The sequence below is a fragment of the Salvia hispanica genome, chromosome 1, assembly GCF_029641045.1.
Source record: "Salvia hispanica isolate PSC_SH4W2 chromosome 1, Shi_PSC_v1, whole genome shotgun sequence".
Classification (NCBI taxonomy): Eukaryota; Viridiplantae; Streptophyta; class Magnoliopsida; order Lamiales; family Lamiaceae; genus Salvia; species Salvia hispanica.
This window is the reverse complement of record NC_142692.1, coordinates 24,492,069-24,514,195: the sequence shown is the minus strand read 5'-3', so window position 1 is coordinate 24,514,195 and position 22,127 is coordinate 24,492,069. Positions and strand designations below refer to the sequence as shown.

Here is a 22,127-nt window from a genome sequence, read left to right as displayed (position 1 = left end):
GTACAAAACACATCCCACATCGGGAGTCTGAGGGAAGTTGGAAGGTGTACATAAATCATGTCCAACCCCAATCTGTTTGAGGCCTTTTGGGGGTTAACCCAAAAATAAATCCGTGTGAGGTGGGCCCAAAGCGGACAATATCAAACGTCTATTGCAATCGACAATTCGAACAAGTCCTGGTGCAAAGAATAGTTTCGATATTCTTCATGGGGCGAAGCTGAAAATTGTACTAGTCCTTTCTATGTAAGATGGCTAGGAATATCACGACCATCCTCATATCAAGGGTAGCTTAAGAGGTTGCATTTTAGTACAGGATTGTGTTCTCAGTTTAGAAGTTCATTGACTCTGAACATGATAGAAGTTTTGATATACTGAAATTTCCTTTTGAGATATTGTGGGAGTGTGACATATGTCCTCAAGATGGGGAAGATGTACCCGAAATTATTTTGGAAAAAGAACATAAAGATAGTGACCAATTTAGTTCCTCCTTCCGTTCGTCATTACTTGTCATTGGTTTCCTTTTTGATCCGTACATTAATACCTGTCACATTTACTTTTTATTACTTTTAGTAATGAACTCCACATTCCATTATTTCATTTTACTCACATTTTATTATAAAACAATATAAAAGTAAGACTCACATTATATAACTTTTCCAACCATTTTATTATTACATTTATTAAAACTCGTGTCCAATCAAAGTGTGACAATTAATAGCGGACGCGGATAAAGTATTTATTTGTATGCAATCGTGTAAGATGAAACTTTTACTTATTTCAGTAGGTCAAACAAATTACAAAATTTATAGTCTCTTTTATGACAAATTTGGGTAGTTATATATGTTCCCAAAATAAGGTTTTGTACAATAAGAGACATCAATTTGAAATGAGACGTGATTGGTGGAGAATATCCTGAATGAGAAGCGCGATATTACGTTGAGCAGATCCTCCCGTTTCCATCTTACTCATGGCGATAACCCCTAAATCCCGAGCCCTCCTCCGGCGATCTTGACCCTCCATCAACACTTCCACCGCCTCCTTCACCTGCCCCTTCCTCACAACAACTCCCACCCTCTCTTCCTCGCCCCATCTCACGGGCATCTGCACCCCCACGCGCACCCCTATCCTCAACACATCCACGATCAGCTTCTCATTCACGAACTGCTCCGCGAACATTGGCCACGTCAGCATCGGCACCCCTGCGCACACCCCCTCGATCGTCGAATTCCACCCGCAGTGCGTCAGGAATCCCCCGACCGCGGCGTGGGATAAGATGAGGAGCTGCGGCGCCCACCCCTTTATCACCAGCCCCCTCCCCTTTGTCCTCTCCTCGAACCCCTCCACCCACTTCTCCATCTCCCCGTATCTGCTTATCACCCAAACAAACGGATGCTTGGAAGCTTCCAGCCCTAGCCCTATCTCCTTCAGCTGATCCCCCACCAGCCTGCACTGGCTCCCCAGGCACGCGTACACCACTGATTTTTCCTTCTTCGAATCCAGCCACTCCAAGCACTTTTTCTCCTCGATCGAAGCCTCGTTCCCTCTCTCGAATTTATCCTTGGAATCCCGGTTGCACGGGGATACCGGCCCGATGCACCAGACCTTCTTGTTCATCGCGTTCCGGTACCCCTCGCAGCAGCCGGCCTCCAATTCGGGGAAAGTGTTGACGACAACGCCGTAGGCGTCGGACTCCGCCTGGTGCATTTGCTCCCTGATGTCGTCGAGGTCGGGGAGGGCCACGAAGGAGCCGGGGAGGTGGGCGCGGGCTATCTCGACGCGGACGGGCAGGCCCGGGATGAGGAAAGGCTCCCATTCGGATTGAACGGCGAGGTGGGGGCTGTGGAGTTTGAGATTGTGGGAGGTGAGGAGGGAGAAGCAGCACATGCCGTGGAAGACGAGGCGCGGGATGCGGAACTTTTGGGCGGTGGCGGAGGTCCAGGAGAGGCACTTGTCGGAGATGATGCAGCTGGGAGGGGGGTCGTGGTGGGCCAGGAAGTGCTCGAGGGGGGCCTGGAGCATGTGGAGGGCGGCGTAGAAATGGCGGATGAGGTCGCGGGAGGGGAGGCTGTCGAGATTCTCGCAGCCAGGGGGGAGGCCGACCTCGAGGGAGGGGAAGGGGAGCTCGATGAGGTTGATGAGGAGGCCGGCGGCGCGGGCGCGCTGGATGCTCTTGGCGAAGCGTGGGGTGTTGTGAGGCGTGGTGACGAGGCTGGCGGTGACGCCGTGCTCCGCGAGAAGCCTGGCCATGTCGATCATGGGGATCATGTGGCCTTGAGCGAGCAGTGGGACCAGCACGAAGTGAAGCTGAGCAATTGCCATTGATCTCCAACTGCAACTGTATGTGTATATATGGTATTTATAATGGTATAATGGATTAACAAGATTGGTATTGGATTTCTAGGAAGTTGCTTCCAGTCTATCAAAGTGAGCTTGACTAGGCTGAGTTGATTGACTCAATTCGGTACTACATAGTATTGTTCATAGTATTGCTGCACTCAAGTCCAGCTTTGCCAGCACCGGGGTTTACGTTTATATACCGACATAATTTTAAGTCGTCTGATTCTAGAATAAATTATTTATTGAATATGGCATGTTCTATTTTGACTCGCCTCAAATTTTAAGAAATTGTTAAATTTTGTGGAGATAAATGGAGAAATGAGTTAGTAGAGTGTGGACTTCATTTTTATAATAGAATGTGAATGCAAAGATTTAATTGAATAGTACCACTAAACCCTAAGTAAATAAGATTTTAAATTGCGAACCTCTCAAAATCGATTTATTAAATTCATTATGTTTTTTATATAAAAAGTTAATAAGGATCGGAGTGTAATTTTAAAAAGGTGGTACTCCATGATTTAGTCTTACTATATGACAAAGGTTTTTTTTCTCGCCGATTCTCGATAATTTTCTATGATAAGACAATCTTCAAATTTTCTCTATTTCGGGCATCCTCTTTTTCTAAACGTACTAGAAAAAATAGAGATGTTCAATTATATATACAAACTTGATCATGCCTCGATATTTCTTTGGCTTGCCTTTGCCTACACGTTGGTTACTTACATCTATCTACCTATATTTTCGAATATATGTAGGTGTAAATCAATAACAAGACTGATTTCGATAATAGTATATCACTTTTGGAATTTACATGCTTTCAACTAGTATAGTTTATACGTATATGCTTTGGTAGGTGTTCGAATAAAAACTTATTGTTATCATGAGAACATAGAATTATTTTCATAAAAAAACAAAATAACGTGGAACTATTTTTCACATTAGAATATAAAACCATTTTCAGTCCTTCGTGAAGATGTTTGTTAGATATATTCTGACTTTTGAATGACTCTAACAATAAAGTTTGAATGATATTTTTTTAAATACTCCCTTTGTTCCTGAAACTAGACCTAATTTGTCATTTTAGGATGTCTTTTAAAAATAGAAAAAATTATATTTAATGATTTTTTTGTATTTTTAATAAGGTGGTCTCATTCTTCACTAACAGTACTCCAATCACTTTTTTTTTATCTCTCTTACTTTACTAATTGTACATTAAAACGTATGTCGTTTCAAAATGTTCTCTATTTATTAGGGACGGGGGAATAGTAATTAATTCTACTGTGAATGCATTAATTTTAAAGTCATAACGAAAAATTTGTAATTCAGAAAAAGACTCAAATGTTAATATATTCTTAAAACATTAATAAGTTTTACATCAAATCTTATCTATCTACCTGACTTTGTGAGTAGAATTCACCGCGGAATCCGGATACTAAGATAAGGCTAAAAATTTATGCGTTCCAAGCCAGCAGGAAATTGCGTGATTCGACCAAACTATAGGATATAATATGATGCTATGAAGTAGCATTGTCTTTTCCTTTAAATATTCCAAGGCTAGGAGGTGAGAGACTCCTAACTCATTAGACACGTAACTTTGTACCTAGCCTAGCTCCATATAGTATTACTCCCTTCACGGGTCCCTTCGTCCCGTGAAAGAAAAAGTTATAAAACCCTCTCTAATCCTCTTTCTCCCTTGCTTTAATTTCTCTTTACTTTAACTAGTACTCCCTCCATCCCGGCTAAAATGACACAATTCTTAGTCGGCACGGGATTTTATAAGTTATTGGTTAAAGTATTTAATTGGAGAGAGAAGGTGTGTGTAAGTATTAAAGTAGAGAGATAAAGAAAGATGAATATTTTAATAGCACTGAGAAAAAGTGGTTGAGTGTATTAATTGGAGAGAAAAAGTTACCAAAAAAGAAAATGTGTCATCTTAGTTGGGACAAACTAAAAAGGAAAACGTGTCATTTTAAGCGGGACGGAGTGAATAGTATAATTTTCTCAAAACATTTGAAAAAAAAAATGAATCATCTTAATTGGAACGGAGAGAGTAATACTTTAATTAGTAACAACCAAAATTACAAAATCTGCATTTGTTGAACTATTTTATTTCGCAACAACCAAAATTACGTATACTTGTCCGGATCCGCGAATTTGATTGAGGTTGATGCTCCATCATCTTTTTTTTTTTAAATATGTAATCTAGCATTTATTAAATCAGATTATATGATTTACAACTAGTCATATATATCTGCCATATCAGATTAATTCAGAATAAACTGATCATAATTAAACAAGTAAATATTTTAGTGTTTTATACAATCAAATTAAACAAGATACAAAACTACATTTTGTGTCCCACCAGATATGCGATAAACACCCTCCACTATTACATAGCATCACTTCTAACACCGGCCAATAGTTACTTATTTACATGCGACAACTAAAAATTACAAAAGGTGAAAAAAATAAAGAATAAGACATCACCCTCATGTCTAATAAACTACAGGTAAGCTTTTTTTTATACAATTCAACCATTTCCTGCCGGGATCAAGTCTTCTCATCTTCTTCGTCCACCCATTACAAGTTTACAACTAATTTCCGCTTCGGTCAGGAAACTTGTCGAATCAGATTATCTTCATATAAATAGCATAACCTAAGGAAAATGGCTCTTAATCACTACAATGGAACATCATCTGGATCTGCTTCATCTTGATTGATAATTCTACATTTAGGAACTGGTTTCTCTAACATGGATGTCCCCTTGAAAGAAATCATTTGCCAACAGAATTTTCTGTAATTCAAAAGCTGCAAAATACAATGGATCAGCTAGCAATACACATGCCTAAATAGGTCGGGAGTAATTCTATTGCATACCTTCTCATCTGGTATCTTGTTAAACCCAAACTTCTCTGTCCAAATTGACTTTGCCTCGTCTGTTGCTGGGAGAATAAAACTTTTGACATTCAGAAATGCAAGCAATTTCTCGATGCATGAATAAAGTAGTTGAAAATATCCCTGCAAAAACCATTTAATTACATCAGTACATGTGCAACAGCAAGTTAGTTCTCTATACAAAAACACAGCTAGTTCTCAATACAAAAACACAGCGGCAAATCTTGCTGCACATGAATCATACAGTTGATAGATTTAAGTGCTGGCAAGAGAAGTTAATTGGACTACCACCACGATAAATAAAATAGACTAAGAGATGGCATGGTGCGCGTTATACAGCATATGGACAGAAAATATAGGTGTATTTGTCTTATCAACTTCCAATGAGAATGTGGTACATAGTTGAGTAGGCAAAAACTACATGACTTGCTTTGAATCACCAGGAAACAAGAACAGATAAAATATCAGGAAATAGAGAACACAAGATTTTGTGAGTGGTAAACTACCTTTCTCTGATGACCAATATGTGTTGCGGCCAAAGGAAGTTCAGCAATTTCTTCTCCAAAAAACCGAAGCATACCAGCTGATACAACAGTTGAGCTGAAAGATGGGCAAGAATTTATCGATCATAAAGAATATATTATCAATTGATGATATAATACACAGGAGCAGAGATGGTTCTTACTTCACGGTCAAAATAGCACAGTATATCCCACTAAAGTCTAGACCTCTTATATTCCTCCTGACAGAAAAACCAAGAAAGTGTCACAAAGTAAGGCAGGTAGAAGCAAATGGCTACTGAACATACTGATAATAGCTCTAGTCAATAATGAAATTATGTCTAGTAAAAGGCATATAAGAAGTGCATACCCATAAACTAAAGATGGAATGAAGTCACGTCCAGTTTCTGAATCAACTATAGGGTCAAAACAATCCTGAAACAGTCGCAACAATCAAAAGTTAAGAAAACTTGGAACAGCCAAAAAACTCCACCTAGAGATTACCATTTTTCCTCTAAAACACCGTGGGGGTATGACCAGTCACCATAACTATTTCCCACATCATTTAACAGAGAATATTTTCTATAGGAGTCCATCAATGATTTTTATCCATTAACATGGATTCCAATTTAACCCTGGATATACATCAATCTTGCCATAGTTCCATAAGTTGGGACAACAACTTTACTCCACTAAGAAAATGGAGTATTTATCATGACAACTCAAAAGGTGAACTTTTTACATCACATACTGATTAACTACCCAGAGTAGTGATATCCATCAAAAAAAATGAAACTTAAAATTGCAAACATTTACATGAAATATAGCTACAGCCTGCGATAGCAACACTCTGGTTTCCCGAGATGAACTTTTTCCATTCAGAAGTCTCCATCTCACATCAAGATCAGTGTCAAAAACTGAACTCTCATCTGTTAGCTTCTTTCTTATAATGTCCAAGGTGGAATCAGGGAGCTTTTCAGAACCTGCATTCAGTACATTCTGCAGAGCAGAATAAATCCATTTGCAGTTCCCAGAGCAGAACCACTTCCCTTTTGGAAGTTCCTGTAAAAGGGGTATAAGGATTTTATAGAAGCAAAATATATTCAATGCAAAGTAGGCATCCTTCTGCTGAATTCTAACCTTCAAATCAGCCAACTTGCATTTCTTCAAACAGCCGACATGATATTCCTTTTCGCACTGGAAAATAGGTAAAACCTTATTTACAGTATAATATTCCACATAAGAACCTAAGGAGCAGAAATGAAGACTACCTGATCACACAATATAACAGTACGGGGACCAAAGCCAGACTTACTAAAATCATAGCCCCTGAAAATGAAAAATACCAGCAAATTTAAATGATATTTTTTTTTTTCAGTTTCTTCAATCTATATATGTTTAATGGGTGCTACCTGCAGATTACGCATGCTATAACTTCTGCTTCTTCTGGGTTCTTGACAGTTCGAATGCAACGATTGGTTATTTGCTCAATTGGATCATCAATAATTGACACTCTCCCAGCTGCAACAGCATTGGCATTCCACTCAACATTTTTTTCTCTAAGAAACATGTTCTGGCAATAGGTGCAATACCATTTACCACGAGGTATGCTCGATAGAGATGCACATTCTGCATTAGCACATATGAGAACAAGGTGATGTTATTTCATAAACAAATATGAGAAACAAAAATCCCAAATTAATTTAAGTAGTAAGTAAATAAAAAACAAGAACCAAAAGAAAGTACATGGCTATAACTAAAAGTGGGAAAAGAACAAAAGAAGTGTACAAGAGAATAAAAGTAAAAAATAGTATGGATAGAATGGAAGACAGGGAGTATTTAGCAATCAAGTCAACCTAGGAAGTTAACAAGAAATGTATGGATGACATGTATTTAGCAATAAACAAAAAAAAAACTGTCCAGATTAACATCTTCTAAGGATAACCACCTTTGTGAAAGGCTCTCGGACAGCCATCACATAGAACGAGTTTCCCACCATCTGCGCAGATGATGCACAAGTAATCATTGTCTTTTGAAGAACACTTACGCCCTTTCAACAGAGAGACAGCAAACTCATGGAGAGACACACCATTAGATGTGTAGATATACATATAGCTGCAGAAATATGTAACGTGTTCAGGAGTTATGTAAACAGAAAAGTGTGATCAAGACACATTGATGATCCAAAGAATAATGATAGAGAATAGAGACTGACGGTTTCTGGCGGGAAGCCCAACCAGCATGAGCTTCAAACTGAGATGGGCTAACCTAATCATTGTAAAAATGATAAATCAATTTGTCTCCTGAAACAATCAAGTATTTGAGAAGCTAGAACAATATCATACCAAAGTGCTACAGCAGCGGCAAATTATTCCTGGTCCCATTTTATAGCCATCGCGCAACTTCTACAAATGCACTGGAATGTTAAAAAATGCAGAAATAGCACAAGGAGACGTTAATTTAACATCAATGTTAACCACCTTGCCATTAGAATAGTAAGCAACTTCAGTTCCATCTGGCAATCCATCATTCTCGAAGACCAGCTTGTGCATCATCTGATCCCTGGTAACACAAATTACATCATAGTCGTTTAGTATGTGCAAAGGAATAACAGAAAAGGTGCACACGTCATAATCAAAGCTAAGTGGACAGACTTTTTAGTTATCTTCTTTGAGGAACTTTTTGAGTTCCCAGAGAGGGGAGGAGATGCAATATTTGAGGACTTTGAGAATGATGCAGTACTTGACAACCTGCAATACCAAAAGAAAAAACTAAATAAGCCATAGTTACTGAGTTTCATATCATATCAAATACATCAACAAATAGCAATATGCACCAACTTCATAAGCTTCTTTTTCGTAGTCTTGTTCCTCAGTATGCCATGAGAGGAAGTACTGCCATTTAAAGTTGGATCCGATAATGATTTGGAATATGTCATGATAGCACTTCCAGGAGGCTTTAAAGCAGTAGCTGATAGTGACAGCCTGAGTATGCCAAACAACAGAAGGAAATTGTTATAGGTAACATTTTTTCAGAACAAAGCAATTAATGAGCATAAAATCTCCCACAATAGAGAGAATAAGAAAGCCTAAGAGCCCAACATCTTAGTTATCTTCACTTGGCCCTTATTTCTTGTTGCACCACACAATGAGGATTTTCCTGATGATTTTGTACAGGCCTTGAGCTCTGAATACCTGGAAATGAGCAAACAAATGCCACATCCTTATTTTCTTTTATTTTCAGGAATTTGTAGGGAAAGACAATCTTAATCACTAGAAGGTAAAAAAAGATACATACTTTCTCTTTTTTATTCCTCGACAACCTCTTTTTAGGGGACCGCCATGTACTTCACCATTTTCAGAAAGTGATAGACCTAATAATGGCTTTAGAGGTCTGAAAGAGAAACCAAAAAAAAAGTAAAAACAAGAGAACAGATTTATAACAAGATCATAAACTTTTGAGCCAATGAAACTCAACAATCACTCCAGAGTTTTCAACAGTTCATTAAGAATAGCAATGAGTAGATTTCACACAATCAACATTGAGTTTTTGAGGGAGAAATGTATAAGCAATGATCACTCAGAAGGATATAGCACCTTGATTTTACACTTTCTGCATCGAAATCTGAATTTAGAATAACCATGCAAGAATCACAGAGTAGTTCCACCCTTGCAGCAGATGTCGCAAGAAATGACCCTGTAAGAAAGAAAAATAAAGCTGTCTTTTTTAAGAGAATAAATTAGTTGTACCAGAAGATACAAGAAATTAAGCATAACAACTATCTATATGCATGTATGTATATGACTATGAACAAATAGTAGAAAAGAATTAACAAACCATATTGCTTACCAGAACAGTTCCTACAGATGACAGATTCCTTCAAGGGAATAGGGCCTATGAAGTTCTGTATTGTTTCTTCTAAAGTTTTAACGGATGATTTTCGGCATTCTTTGACCACGTCCAGGAGGCTCTTCCCATTCTCCAAGCATATATATTGTGATGCACGTCTATATGAATTGCAGGCATGTATCTCAAATTGGCAGGGTGGAACTACCTGGACAAAATTATGAGAAAAAATCAGGCTTCAGGTGATATGTAGTTAGGTACAGTGTACAAAAGATGACAAATTCAGATTTTTGCTGCATTGGCTACAAAGAAAACCTCAAGATTAGTACCCACCCGTACTCCCTTGCAGAAACTACAAGAACACAGGATTCCAGCATCTTTGATCGTACCACGTAGTGGGAATCCCTGCGATGATGGTACGATCAGTTGAGAATCCTGAAGAAAGCTTTACATATTGATGGTGCTCAAGTGTATAAGAGACAATAACATGGAGCTGCTAGATTAATATCTTAACTAACATTCAAACAATATCAAGACAAAATAAATATTTGAAATGTTAAAAAGGATATCCCTAATCCCATGACCACAAACAAGTTAACCCAAATGTACATGTGATAGGCATGGTCTGACATTATCACAATAGCTAAATAAGTTTTTAACCAAGTCACTATAGATGATATAAACGAGTTACACTTTGTCCCTTTAACAACTACAATCCTCAATGACACTTGTAAAAAGAAACAGAGTTTCCATGACAAGCATCTGATGATTGGCTCAGCCAATCAATCTTATTCCTTAATCATCAACACTGCAATCTAATCCTCAGCAAATTGATGGCATAGGTTTTGCAGTTGATAATGAAGCACATAGCATACCCAAACGACCCAAATTGAGAAAGACAGCCGATTCAGGTAACAAACCACAGTGCAGGATCCAGTTAGGCAACAACCATGGAAGATTCTTAATATTTGAAATTAAAAATCATATTATATGCAGAAGGAATATAAATTGCTGCTCAACAAATTTACACAGTTTGGATGTTATTTTTTAAAGGAAATAATAGTAATAACGATAATAACAACTACAACAAAGATGCTTTTAATATATGAATTACTCCTTGTAGGGGTCAGATTCTTCCCTTCTTCTCTGATGGGTAGAATGACAGTTAAACTATGGCTCACTCACATCCTCTTCCTACTCCCAACATCTCTCTCTCTCCACGATCCCTTCCCATCCAGAGCCGCAAACCACCCACATAATTTTTATCTTACATCAAGAGAATCAGATTTGCTAGAGCAGAACATATAAATCTATGTATGAATTACATCCTGATGTGCCTAATGCCAATAACCATTTAGTGATGACTGACAATGAAATGACACTGATATTTTTCTAATGCAGAATATACAGAGTTATGTAAGAATTTAAGAAATACGCTCTGACTTGCCTAAATCAATTAATAATGGCAAGAATGAAATGAACTACCAAATAGTATAGTCATCCAGAAACAATGGAAACAATAATAACAGATCAAAAAAGGGAGTAAAAATTGAAAAGACCAATCTAATATCAGTATTCAGTAACATCGAATTAGTAGAATTAGTCGGCAGTAGAATAAGTAACAGCACATCAGTAAAAGAAGTAGTACTAAGAAGACATATTATGGCTGATCTAAATACCCTCTTGCCGCCATTGTAGAAAACTGGATATCCTTCTAGCAGCCCAGTCTCGAAGAGCTCCCTAACTGTAGTTGGCCGCCCTTTTATAAGAACCTTCTTAGACATCTTCATCTCCATTTTCTTAGTCTTCGTACTACCCAACAGCCCCAATTCTTCACTCATCGATCCGTCTGCCTCCAAGATCACCGTGTCCGTCAGATTACCTAAATCCCCATTCTCCATTTCAGAGTCAACAAGCTCAGAGCGCATAAACCTCCGTCTCCTCGGTGCCACCAAATGAATGGGTGCCTCTTTCACTTCAATCTCCATCATCTCCCCGTCGCTCTCCCCTCCCAAAAACCCCAAATTACCCCCAACTTCAACCACATTCGACGCATGACCACCATTAACTACGACTTCATTTTTCAAACTCACAGCATCCTCAACTTTAACTGATTTTGCAGAATCTGCCTCAATATTAGCCGCACAAGAAGCTCTATCCACACTTCTACTCTTCAACCTCTTATTCCTCGTATAAACCGCAAAACCATTCGCCTCACTCGGCCTCACCCTGGGAACATAGCAGTGATCCATCCAACTGGAACCGTTCGATTTGGGTCGGGTCGGATCTCCTGAGTCGGTTCCAGGTTCAGGCTTAATCAACTCACTCGGATACTCGATATCCAAACCCGATTCGGGCTTCATTGCCGTTTATCCGCCTCTTTCCTCGGATTCTCAGAATTTGGTGATTCTCCGCTCGCGAACGCTGCAGCAGCGGACGGAGGAGACTCAATTCTGATTATGGATCTGCGCAAGTAAGATAGTAATTGAGTTGCATGCATAGAAGAAGAGAAAGAGGGTTATATCTGGAGTTTGTTTTGTGGGATGTGAAAGCAAACTAGAGAGAGAAACCCTACCAAGTGAGTGAGAGAAGTAAATATGCAGAGTGACAAAAGAATCTTTTTGGTTGGAAATTAAACCGATCCAAAATTGTTATTCTCATGTTAACTTTTATTTCCGTTTCAAGTTATTAATTTTGAAATCTTCCAAACTTATTAGATTACTCTTTTATGATGAAACGAACATAAATCTAAAGACTGCACACGGAGTACTTAAATTTGATTCTCTTATGATTAAATGAATATAAATTTAAAGGCTGCACACGGAGTACTTACATTTGATATTAAGGACTTGAATCTGAAATCTTTGGTATCAGACATTATTAACCTCTCTGCCGTTTGGCCAACTCACCCACACAGGTGATACTACTCTCTTCGTTTTATTTTAAGTGGAGCATTTCTTATTCGTTACGTGATTTTATATAGTGTTGTTTTGTGAGTAACGTGGAAAGAATAAAGTAAGGGAGAAAAAAAAATAGAGAAAGTAATATTTCTATATTTAAATGTGTGTCATTTAGAGTTGGACATTCCGAAAAGGAAAATGTGTCACTTAGAGCATCTGCAATAGTGTGAAGATCGTCCGGTCGAGGCCTCTTCATCATCCTCGTTTGTCATCGTCCGACCATTACAGATCGACGGACGAGCGAGGCGACCGAAATTTTGGTCGCGGACGACGTGTTGTCCATTGCTCGTTCGACGCGTCGTCCGCCCATTGCAGAGACACGGACGAGGACGAGGACGAGCGACGCATTTTTTTTCAATCTATAAATATACCTCATTTTCACTCATTTCTCACACAACATCTCTCAAATCTCAAATCATTTCCCGCTCACTCGCTCACTCTTCCAAAATGCTTCCCGGTGAGGATCCAATTTCTTCGTAACTTTTCTTTTTCGGATTGATACTCGGAATTGAATGATCATAAACCTTAATTTGAATATCTAATATATACTCATTTAGTTGTAATTAGTCATTTAAGGGTAAGTTAGCAATATAACACATCCTTAGACTGTGTTTATAAACAATAAGAGTTCACCAATTTTAACTTAGATTTTGATTTAGACATATTTTATTGGTTATGAATTTAACCTAGGCACAATATTAATTTGGCACTATAAATTTAAATTAGGGGAATTTGTGGGATAACATACATATATATTAAATCACTTTCGAAATTTGTGAGTCTATGAGAGTTGGATCCCTTGTTGTGCTCCAACCACAGCAGGGCTGCAGTGGCTCACCCATCACCATTATTTTAATATTAAATTTTATTTTATTTTTTATTTTTTTATTAATAAAATATATGTTTGTGTGTACAACAGCTTCTGTTGTGGTTGGAGCACCACATGGATCATCTCCGAGTACGTGACAACTCATTAATAATTAGCATTTAGCTGGGAGAGATTACCCAAATAATTAATAATTTAAATACTTAATTATATAAACCTTATTCTTTAAGATGCATTTTCCAAATCAGTATGAGATAGGTTTTGCAATCACTTTTTGTGCCATACCATGCATATTTCATCGAGCTTGTTGCGTGTTGATGATTGAATAGGAAAATTGAAGCATACTTCATAAATTTACAGAACGACAAAATAATTTATTTTATGAAGAGGAAAAACTACCGCCGTTAATCTTTATTGATGTACGTGCTGGATAAAAAACAACAAATGTGTAAACCTTACTTGGAAAGTTAATTATGAACAAAATTCAGAAAGAATTGTGAACTGATTAGATGCAAAGATATACTATTTGGATTACGTTTCTTTATAAGTAGTATGCAAAAATGGGAATCGGATTTTAAAATATTATACACCAAATTATTACCATCTCGAAGAGGGACAACAAAAATATGTTTCTTGGTAACGTAGGATCAGAATACTCTTGAACGTCAAAGTTACCTTTGCCTTATAGTCCTAAATTATCCGACATCCTATATTTCAGAACCGCATGCATAATTGAAAACTGTTCCCCATTTAAGTGATGTGCGCATTATACATAAGTTATCCACTACTCTAGAGCACTACAATTAGCTAATAAAGGATGAGTTAAGTGATTGGAAATAGCCGGTATAGTCGCTTTAGGATGGATTAAAGAGATCCCTTTTAAGTTGTTGTTAAGCAAAAGCAAGCAACTAAATCAAGAAAACAACAAAGTGAACGAGGAAAATAAATATAGTAACGAACTTATTTTCTTGCCTTATAAGATGTTGACTGCTGCAATGGTAATAACAAAACGGACTACAGCGGTAAAATTAGCAAAAAACACACATTATTATGACTACATAAATCTAAAAGCGCGCGCGTTACAAAGAAGCAGCATACATTTATTATAGTAGGAGTAATAATCTGCTTAACCCTTGAGATTGGAGTAAGGGGAAGATGCCAAAGGATAGAAGTTGCCCTATAAGACAAGAAGCACAATTTCAATCAACCCAAGACCGGCCCGGCCGCCTGCAGCATATTCGGCGTGCGATCTCGACGGCGGCTGCCATGGGAAGATTAAGAGAGTTTGATGAAGAAAGATGGTGTGCGTGTTATAAAGATGAGAGAAAGAGCAATAAAAGAGCGAGGTGACTAAGTGGCTTTTGTGTAAAGTAGGAACCAAAAAGGAGGTATCTTCCTAGGATATGCCATTGGCATCTCAATATTCACACACACGCACTTGTACTCTAATTTCACTTTTTTTTTAATTTGGTCACTTTGATCAATTTCCAGCTGCCGTACATGCAGTGTCTCCCTTTTTTTATTCATCACACTGAATTAGTTAAATATGTCACCACTACTTTTTATTTAATAAATAATTATATATATGTGGCGTCATAAATTCACCAATACCAATAGGGATTAGGGGTTGTTTCTCTGAGGTTGCTGAGTTGAGATTTGAAGTTTATGGTTAGTGACATAATCTCAGAATCGGATTATTCTTTTATGCTTTATTGATTGTTCCAAGACTAGCACATTTTGGCCTTTGGTATCCACATAAGACGTATGCCATCCATTACATTATTAGTGTATAAATAATTACACTAGTTTGAAAACTAAACAAAGATTCTTGAGCGTGCAAACTTGCCATATGGTGATATGGAGTATCTCATTTTTCTGAGTCTGCAATGTGCATACAACATCACTTATTACTTACTCCTATATGGCTGCATTTGCTGGTGCATCTATTACTTTACTATAGTGGTTAAGAGAGAGGAGAAATTAAAGAGTGATGAGCAGTTGTTGCATATATATATATATATATATACTAGGGCCGGGGCCGGGGCCGGGGCCGGGGGAGTCATGAGAACCACCTGTTTCCAGTCCTGGTTGCTCTGAGCTTCATGACAAGATCCTCGCGTTGCCCCTCCACTTCCGCATACTTAAGACTCATCTCTAGGTAGCGCTGCTTCAGGTCCCGTAGCTCTGTTTCCAATGACGACTTTGTTCTTTCATACTTGTCTCTACCCCCATTCTTCTTCTGCCTGCAAACACATAGTTGATCATTTGAAAAGCGTATGTTTCTTGCATGCACGTGCCTTGAGTATACTAGCATATATGTATTCTTACCTCTCAGCAGTTTCAGTCTCTACCATCTGTCTCTTTGTCGTGCTATCCCCACTGACAGCGAGAGGATCTTGATCATGGAAATCTAAATTATGAGCTCCCTGAAAGGCGGAAAGAGTGGTAATTAGTGAAATTATTGAAGTCTGAAAGAAGACACAGAAGAGAAAGTACTACTACCTCTTTGTGACGGTTACTTTTCTCCTCCATCACTCTTAGATTATCTTCAAGAGCTTGCACTTTCTTCAAGCATTCGTCTTTCTCCACCTCCAGTCTGTACATCTTCTGCTGAAACTGCACGTTCAATCTCTTCACCTCAGTCACCTCGTGTTTAAGATCCTCATTTTGGATGGATATAATCTCTTTTTCACTTAAATCCTTCTCCATTTGCTGAAGCTTTTCTTCTAGCCACGACTTGCTCCTTTTGCATTCCTCCAACTCAGACATGGCATCCTCAAAGAATGTGATTTTCTCAGACAATGAAATCTTCTCTGTCTTCAGTTCCTCATAATTCCCTGAGATAGTATGCAATGCAACCTCCAGTTTCCCCTTATCGACCTTGCTTTCTCTGAGCTCGTTTTTTAAGACTGAGACTTCATCTTCAAGCTCAGACATGATTTGTAGCTGAACCTTCAAACTGCTCATTTCTCTGGTAAGCTGCTGGCACTCATATTCAGAGATGGTATGCTTCAATTCAATGTCATTCAAGTCCGTCTTGAGTTTCTCTTCGATTTTCCTGTAATTTGCCACTAATTTTTTATTTCTATCATAGTCAATCGTCAATCTGTCAAGCCTTCGATTAGACGCAGCTAGTTGATTTGTCAATTCTTCAACTTTCAACTCAGATTCTTGCAGAGCTGCATTGAGTTTGTTTTTGGCCGATTTAGCTTCCTGGTGAGCTTCTCGAAGGGAACATTGCAGCTCAGCCTTTTCTGCTAGTAAACTGGAAGCTTCAGTGGAAATTCTTTCCCTTTCTTCATAAGCATCGGATAGTTGCTTGCTGAGGCTTTCCACCTCTTTTTGAAGGCTCTGAAATTCCGTTGTCTTCTCCAAGAGTAACTGCTGCAAACTCTCCTCTTCAGCAAGTTTCTCTTTCTGGTAGCTTTTTTCTTTAACAAGTGCATCTAATTCTGATTTGAGATGGCTCTCTCTCAGCATGAAGTCCTCTTGGACTGACGCGAGATGATCTTGCATAGACTCGACCTTTTTGGTGCAATCAGCCAGACTTTTCTCCATTTCACTCAGTTGATCCACCAGTTCCAGACATTTCTCATGCAGTTCCTGGTTTTCCCTCTTCAGTTCTGAGTTCAAATTTTGAAGCTCTGTAGTTTCTGCGACAGAACTAGCAGCAGACGTCTGCAGCGTCTTGTTTTCTTCTCTAAGGCACACACACTCTTCTTGAGCTCTTAGCCACTGTTTCCTTATATCTTCTGATTTTTGTTTGAGATCCGATATTTGACCCTCCATTTCATCTTTGCTTTCACGGATCTCGTCTTGGAGACTAGTCATGCTAGATTTGAAATCCTCAATTTCCTGCAAGCACACTATCTTTTCATCTCTCAATTGATGCACTTGAACTTCCTGATCAGAAATGCACGCCTGCAACCACGTGTTTTCTTCTAGCAATTCTGATAAACTGTTCTGTAGTTCATGGCTTCTTATTTCTAGCTGCTTTATGTTAATTTCGAGATCAGTGTTAGCAGAAACATGGGAACTAACAGCATCTCTAAGAGCTGTGACATCACTTTGAAGATTCTCCATGCATTCTGAGGAGATTTTCCTCTCTCTTACTGCAACTTCTAAATCCTGCTCCAAACGGCTCGTTTCCTGTTGAAGTTTAGAAACTTGTGATTCTAATTCTTGTCTTCTATGTAAAAGAAAGTCGGTCTCCTTTCCCTTTGACAGAAGATCAGCCTCCATATAACCAATCTCAGATCTTTTCTGTTCCAATTCCCTCATTAGATTTGCACTATTCTCCTCACTTTTGGCCTTCATTTTTCCAAGTTCTTCAACTTTCAAAATGCTCTCTTCCATTTTCTTTCTAGCCTCAGATATAATGGCATTGCTCTTATTGATCTCAGCCTCATGATTCCTAAGAATTTCAGCAGACTCAGATATCCTTGTTTCCAAGAGCTCGTTGAGCTCTAGCAACAGGCTACGGATTGATTCAACTGACATTCTAGTAGTGTAAACCTTTTCCGAAATCACGAGGCCGTGAAGATAATCGCTTCCATTCTCAGACCTTCCATACCATGGCTTCATCACAAGGTGAAAAGCTTTATCCATTTGTTCTAAAATTTCAGCAAAATGCTGAGAACTTTCAAAGCCAGAAAGCTGCACCTCCACCCTGGCCTCCTCCCTGATCGCTCCTTCCAGGTTGGAAACTTCATATCTCGGGTCACTCACTTCAGACTCCTCGCTGGGACATGACGTTGGGAGCTCACTCGTCACTGAGCCAAAAGACGAGCATTTTCTGATGTTCATCTTATTCGAATCCTTGAGCTTGAACAAGAGTTCAAGATTTTCATCAGTGAGCTCATTGCAGTCCTTCTCCAACTCTCTGACTTTTTCTTTCAATGACTCTATCTCTCTGATGAGATCCAAATCACTTTCAGCATTCTCTTTCAACTCTTTATCTTTGATGTAATCTGAAAGCTTCCCTTCCAAACTGGCATTTTCTTCCTCTTTGGCTAACATTTTGCAATTATATTCCGCTTCCACTTGTGACAGAACCTCTCTATGTGATTCCCTTTCCTTCTCCAACTCATCATTTTTATCACGTAAAGCTTCATCGAGCAACTGAATTTCAGATTTCAGATTCCTCTCCGACTCCCGGAGCTGCTCCAGCTGCAGCGACAAAGTCCTGTTTTCCTCTGAACTTTTATCCAAAGAATTCTGTAGATCTACAAAGTTCAACTTGAGAGATGAAAGATTCTCTATCTCAATCCTCTGTTGTTCTATTGTCTCCTCGAGTTCTTGAAGAACAGAAACAAGCTCAATATTTGATTCTTGGCTTTGTTTCAGTTGTTGGCACAGGTCATCATTTAAATCTTGTTGGTACTTAATCTCACTTTCCAACTCCTTCTCGAAACTCCGAGACTGAATGATAGGGGCTTCTCTGTTAGCCGCCTCATTCCTGGCCAACTGTTTCAGATCTTCCATCGCCTTCTCGAGTTGCCCCCTTAGGCTGTCCTGTTCTGCATATGCGGCTGAGAGCTCCACTTCCGACTCTACCTGCTTCTTTGATAGATTCGAGAACTCCTTCCTTGATATATCCAGATCAATCATCAGCTTCCTTGCATTTCTCTCCCACATCTTGGCTTCTGCTCTGAGTTCCTCAATTGTGTCTTCTGCAGCTTCCAGAAGATTCCTCGAAGAACCTACATTTGACATTGACCACCTGCTCACTGATGCTTCATTATGGAAATTCTCTCTTAAATACATAGGTGACTGGTTTGATGGTGAATCACCACCAGGTCCACCACCACCAACACCATCATCAATTGAGTAAAACTCAGGTAGTAGATCACCACCGTTGCTTCCCCTGCCTCGTCTCTCATGAGATCTATATTCGTCACTCCTCTCTCCAAATGAGTTTTCCCTCTCATAGGATCCCTCCATAGAGCTGATGCTGTTGATCACAACAGTTGCTTCACTTGCTTCCTGATGCAACTTTTGTTAAACGAAGACAGAATATGGGCACATACATAATAACAAAACGAGAGTTTCAAAAGACCTCGCTGTCTAATTGCAGTGGACGACGAGAGGAGGTAGCCGGATCTTCCGTTGTATGTTCATTAATACTATCACTCGACTCATCTGATCTACGTGATTTCCTCCTCAGGCCAACGTGATCCACATCCTCGACTTTTTCTTGAGAATCGGAGTTCTTGGATCCCTCGTCTCTGGAAGAAGAAGAAGAAAGCAATGTCAGCTGGATGTTCAGAACCAAGAAATGAGAATCTGTCATAGAAACACCAACCTGATCTTTGATCTAGGAAGATTTAGGCGCTGAAGTTTGACCTGAAAACCAGAGTCAGGCTTGTCACATAAGTACATTGGTAGATGTGAATTTTACTCAGTACAACAGACCTGCAGAATTGTTCCATAGCTGCATTTTTGAAGAGGCTGTGAAACTGCAGCAGCAGAGGCCCTTGAAGTGGTATGCTGTGCCATGTTGATGATTGCTTCTCCAAGGGTGTTGGCAGATCTTGTTGAGCCCTGAAACACATTTCCAAAATCATTATCTAACTATTTACCGGAAACATCGAATGAAATGTTAAATTGTACCGTTGAAACAACAATCTTGAGGAAGCAATCCTCGTAGGATTTAGAAGAATCATATCTAGAAATGTAGATAGATTCGGTGACAGTCTCGGACCAGTGGCAACTCCCATTCTTAACAAGTGCTTTACCCAATTTGGCAATTGTCTTGCCAGTTTCTGCAGAAAGCAAAGACAGAAAAAGCCTGTCCCATCCCTTTGGCACCTGAATTCAAACATTTAACTCAAAAATCTGAATGAATGAATGAAGAGAATCTTCACCATTCACCAATATAAAACGTGCATGGACCTGAAGGGCTTGAAAATTGGAGAACTTGAAATGAAATCCCTCTTTTTGTTTGGAAGATCTGTTGGTTGGCCTCTGTAGCTTCAACATTCTGCGATTTTCTTGAGCTACAGAGCATTAGGCAAGAAGATATCTATCTAGTAAAGTGAGGATTGTTGTACATTGTAGTGATAGTAACAATGCAGGGAGAGAGAGAGGGGAATTAGCTGGCTTGTCATTTTTCTTTCAACCTATATGTATGATAGAAATAAACAGTTGATTGTTTGGATTTCACGTGGTGAGTATATGGTATTGTTTCTTGAGCACTCAGCTTCTAACTTCCATGCTTCAACCTAAATTCACTAAAAGACAAGTTAACTCAGCATTTCATACCAGCTTAATTAAATGCAACAATACTAGGAGGATATTAATTAATTAATACTGCTACGTGTTTAATATTTTCGAATTTTGAATGTCATGTGCTATTAATATTTCATCATGCGTATAGTGCGGTGGCTTCAATTTAATTTCACACAAGTATATACCTATATTACTATTATTATTATTATTGACTTATTGTTGTTGTTATTACACTGTAATTTCTTTTTCTTGAGTGGGGGACTATGAATTGGAGATAGCTATACTAGGAAACTGATGACTCTAAACTATTAGTAGTATTAGTGCCACCTAATCCATAGAGTTTAAGGGCTTATCAGAGATTTCAGAGGTTGTTGTATTCAAATTGAACATAGCCTATCACCAACAATAGTTGGAATTAGGACCAAAATTTTCTTATTTATTTTTGCCTACCACGCTTGGGGTTGAGCTATGAGATTATTAACTCATAGCAAATGCTTTGGACGAAAGTATAGTGATTCACCTATTTTGGTAGTCTGTCAAAGATCAGCTGTTGAATAATGACTAGACGTTATTGATTTTATCTTTTTTGTTTAAAATCAAATTTATTGTATTAGTGTGTGTATAAGTCAATCCGTGTCTCCAGATCTAGATCTTCTCATATTCAATTTTGATAAATGAGTTTATATGCTTAGATTTTAAGATCATAAATCACATGACCAAGACTTAAATTGTTGACATTAATAGAAGCATTCATATAGTCTGTTTATCCAAAAATAAGTCAACTTCATTAGAGTTTTATGCTACTGAACACATATTTTGATTGTTTTAAGGGAGACTTTGTACTCCTCAAATTTGAATATTAATCGATTCTTTGTTTAAACACTCCAATAAATAGAGGAAGTTTCAATCTGATAATTAAAGAAGATAGATAGATTATGCATAAAGAACATCGATTTTGTTTATCTTTGTTTTTTAGTTATTTAGCAGCTTCTTGACATTGGTAGTTTCACAATCTGCAGTCTCATTTTTTTTTGTTTTATATAAAGTCGATGCTTTCAATAAGAGGATTACTTTTAAATTGATAATAGTCAATAGATCAATATGCAGGTGACATCAAATTACTAAACCGAAATTATAAAATACAATATTATTATAAATTTTAAACAATACTGATAACTGATACATCCTGAAAATGTAATTTGATGCGTAGCATATTTATGTAGATTGCATTGCACAAAAAGTTGAAGGTAAGTTAGCTGGGTTATAAATGATTGTTAGTTGTTACTTGCAACGCAACAACTTCGTTTGATGCTATATGCCTATATACATCAATTCAATTTATGATGTCCAACTATTCTACCATCCACAGTAATGACCACATTCTCAACATTATGTCAAATCCCAAATCTATTCCAATTGTCAATAAGTAAATTAGCTTCATTTCAGCCATAATATATTGGCATTGCAACCACAAAGTTTAAGCCTTAATTAGCTACAACTCCATATTTTATCATTTCTATCATTTTTTCTTAT

At 38.3% G+C, this 22,127-nt stretch overlaps 3 protein-coding genes across 3 annotated transcripts; all 3 read right to left on the bottom strand.

Moving 5' to 3' along the window:
* Positions 1 to 755: 755 nt before the first annotated feature.
* LOC125224104 (UDP-glycosyltransferase 73D1-like) lies at positions 756 to 2,470 on the bottom strand. The gene has a single exon (XM_048127449.2). It carries the CDS (start codon positions 2,317 to 2,319, stop codon positions 877 to 879), a length of 1,443 nt encoding a protein of 480 aa, XP_047983406.1. The 5' UTR covers positions 2,320 to 2,470; the 3' UTR covers positions 756 to 876.
* A 2,131-nt stretch (positions 2,471 to 4,601) lies between these two features.
* On the bottom strand, positions 4,602 to 12,197 carry LOC125222838 (uncharacterized). The gene is made up of 22 exons (XM_048125675.2): positions 12,154 to 12,197; positions 11,258 to 12,043; positions 9,912 to 9,983; positions 9,582 to 9,786; positions 9,329 to 9,428; positions 9,030 to 9,125; positions 8,834 to 8,926; positions 8,573 to 8,716; positions 8,387 to 8,482; positions 8,213 to 8,294; positions 8,078 to 8,137; positions 7,948 to 8,000; positions 7,681 to 7,847; positions 7,145 to 7,361; positions 7,004 to 7,061; positions 6,873 to 6,929; positions 6,549 to 6,794; positions 6,103 to 6,167; positions 5,918 to 5,974; positions 5,739 to 5,832; positions 5,215 to 5,355; positions 4,602 to 5,145 (listed from the first exon to the last, which is right to left on the bottom strand). The coding sequence occupies exons 2-22, from the start codon at positions 11,939 to 11,941 to the stop codon at positions 5,017 to 5,019; spliced, it is 2,916 nt and encodes a 971-aa protein (XP_047981632.2). The 5' UTR covers positions 11,942 to 12,043; positions 12,154 to 12,197; the 3' UTR covers positions 4,602 to 5,016.
* Positions 12,198 to 15,050: 2,853 nt separating this feature from the next.
* LOC125218760 (uncharacterized) lies at positions 15,051 to 20,576 on the bottom strand. The gene is made up of 8 exons (XM_048120510.2): positions 20,259 to 20,576; positions 19,977 to 20,174; positions 19,779 to 19,907; positions 19,669 to 19,709; positions 19,423 to 19,591; positions 15,867 to 19,349; positions 15,693 to 15,790; positions 15,051 to 15,607 (listed from the first exon to the last, which is right to left on the bottom strand). Exons 1-8 carry the CDS (start codon positions 20,343 to 20,345, stop codon positions 15,424 to 15,426), a joined length of 4,389 nt encoding a protein of 1,462 aa, XP_047976467.2. The 5' UTR covers positions 20,346 to 20,576; the 3' UTR covers positions 15,051 to 15,423.
* Between the last annotated feature and the right edge of the window lie 1,551 nt (positions 20,577 to 22,127).

Bases quoted from the DNA above. Each gene is read 5' to 3' on its own strand.
- LOC125224104 (XM_048127449.2), bottom strand. From the start codon at position 2,319: ATGGCAATTGCTCAGCTTCACTTCGTGCTGGTCCCACTGCTCGCTCAA.
- LOC125222838 (XM_048125675.2), bottom strand. From the start codon at position 11,941: ATGAAGCCCGAATCGGGTTTGGATATCGAGTATCCGAGTGAGTTGATT. The intron at 5,833-5,917 runs GTAAGAACCATC...CCCATCTTTCAG, and splicing joins TGTGCTATTTTGACCGTGAA to CTCAACTGTTGTATCAGCTG. The intron at 5,146-5,214 runs GTATGCAATAGA...TGTATTTTGCAG, and splicing joins ACAAGATACCAGATGAGAAG to CTTTTGAATTACAGAAAATT.
- LOC125218760 (XM_048120510.2), bottom strand. From the start codon at position 20,345: ATGTTGAAGCTACAGAGGCCAACCAACAGATCTTCCAAACAAAAAGAG. The intron at 19,908-19,976 runs GTACAATTTAAC...AATGTGTTTCAG, and splicing joins TCAAGATTGTTGTTTCAACG to GGCTCAACAAGATCTGCCAA. The intron at 15,608-15,692 runs GTAAGAATACAT...ATGTGTTTGCAG, and splicing joins GAGACTGAAACTGCTGAGAG to GCAGAAGAAGAATGGGGGTA.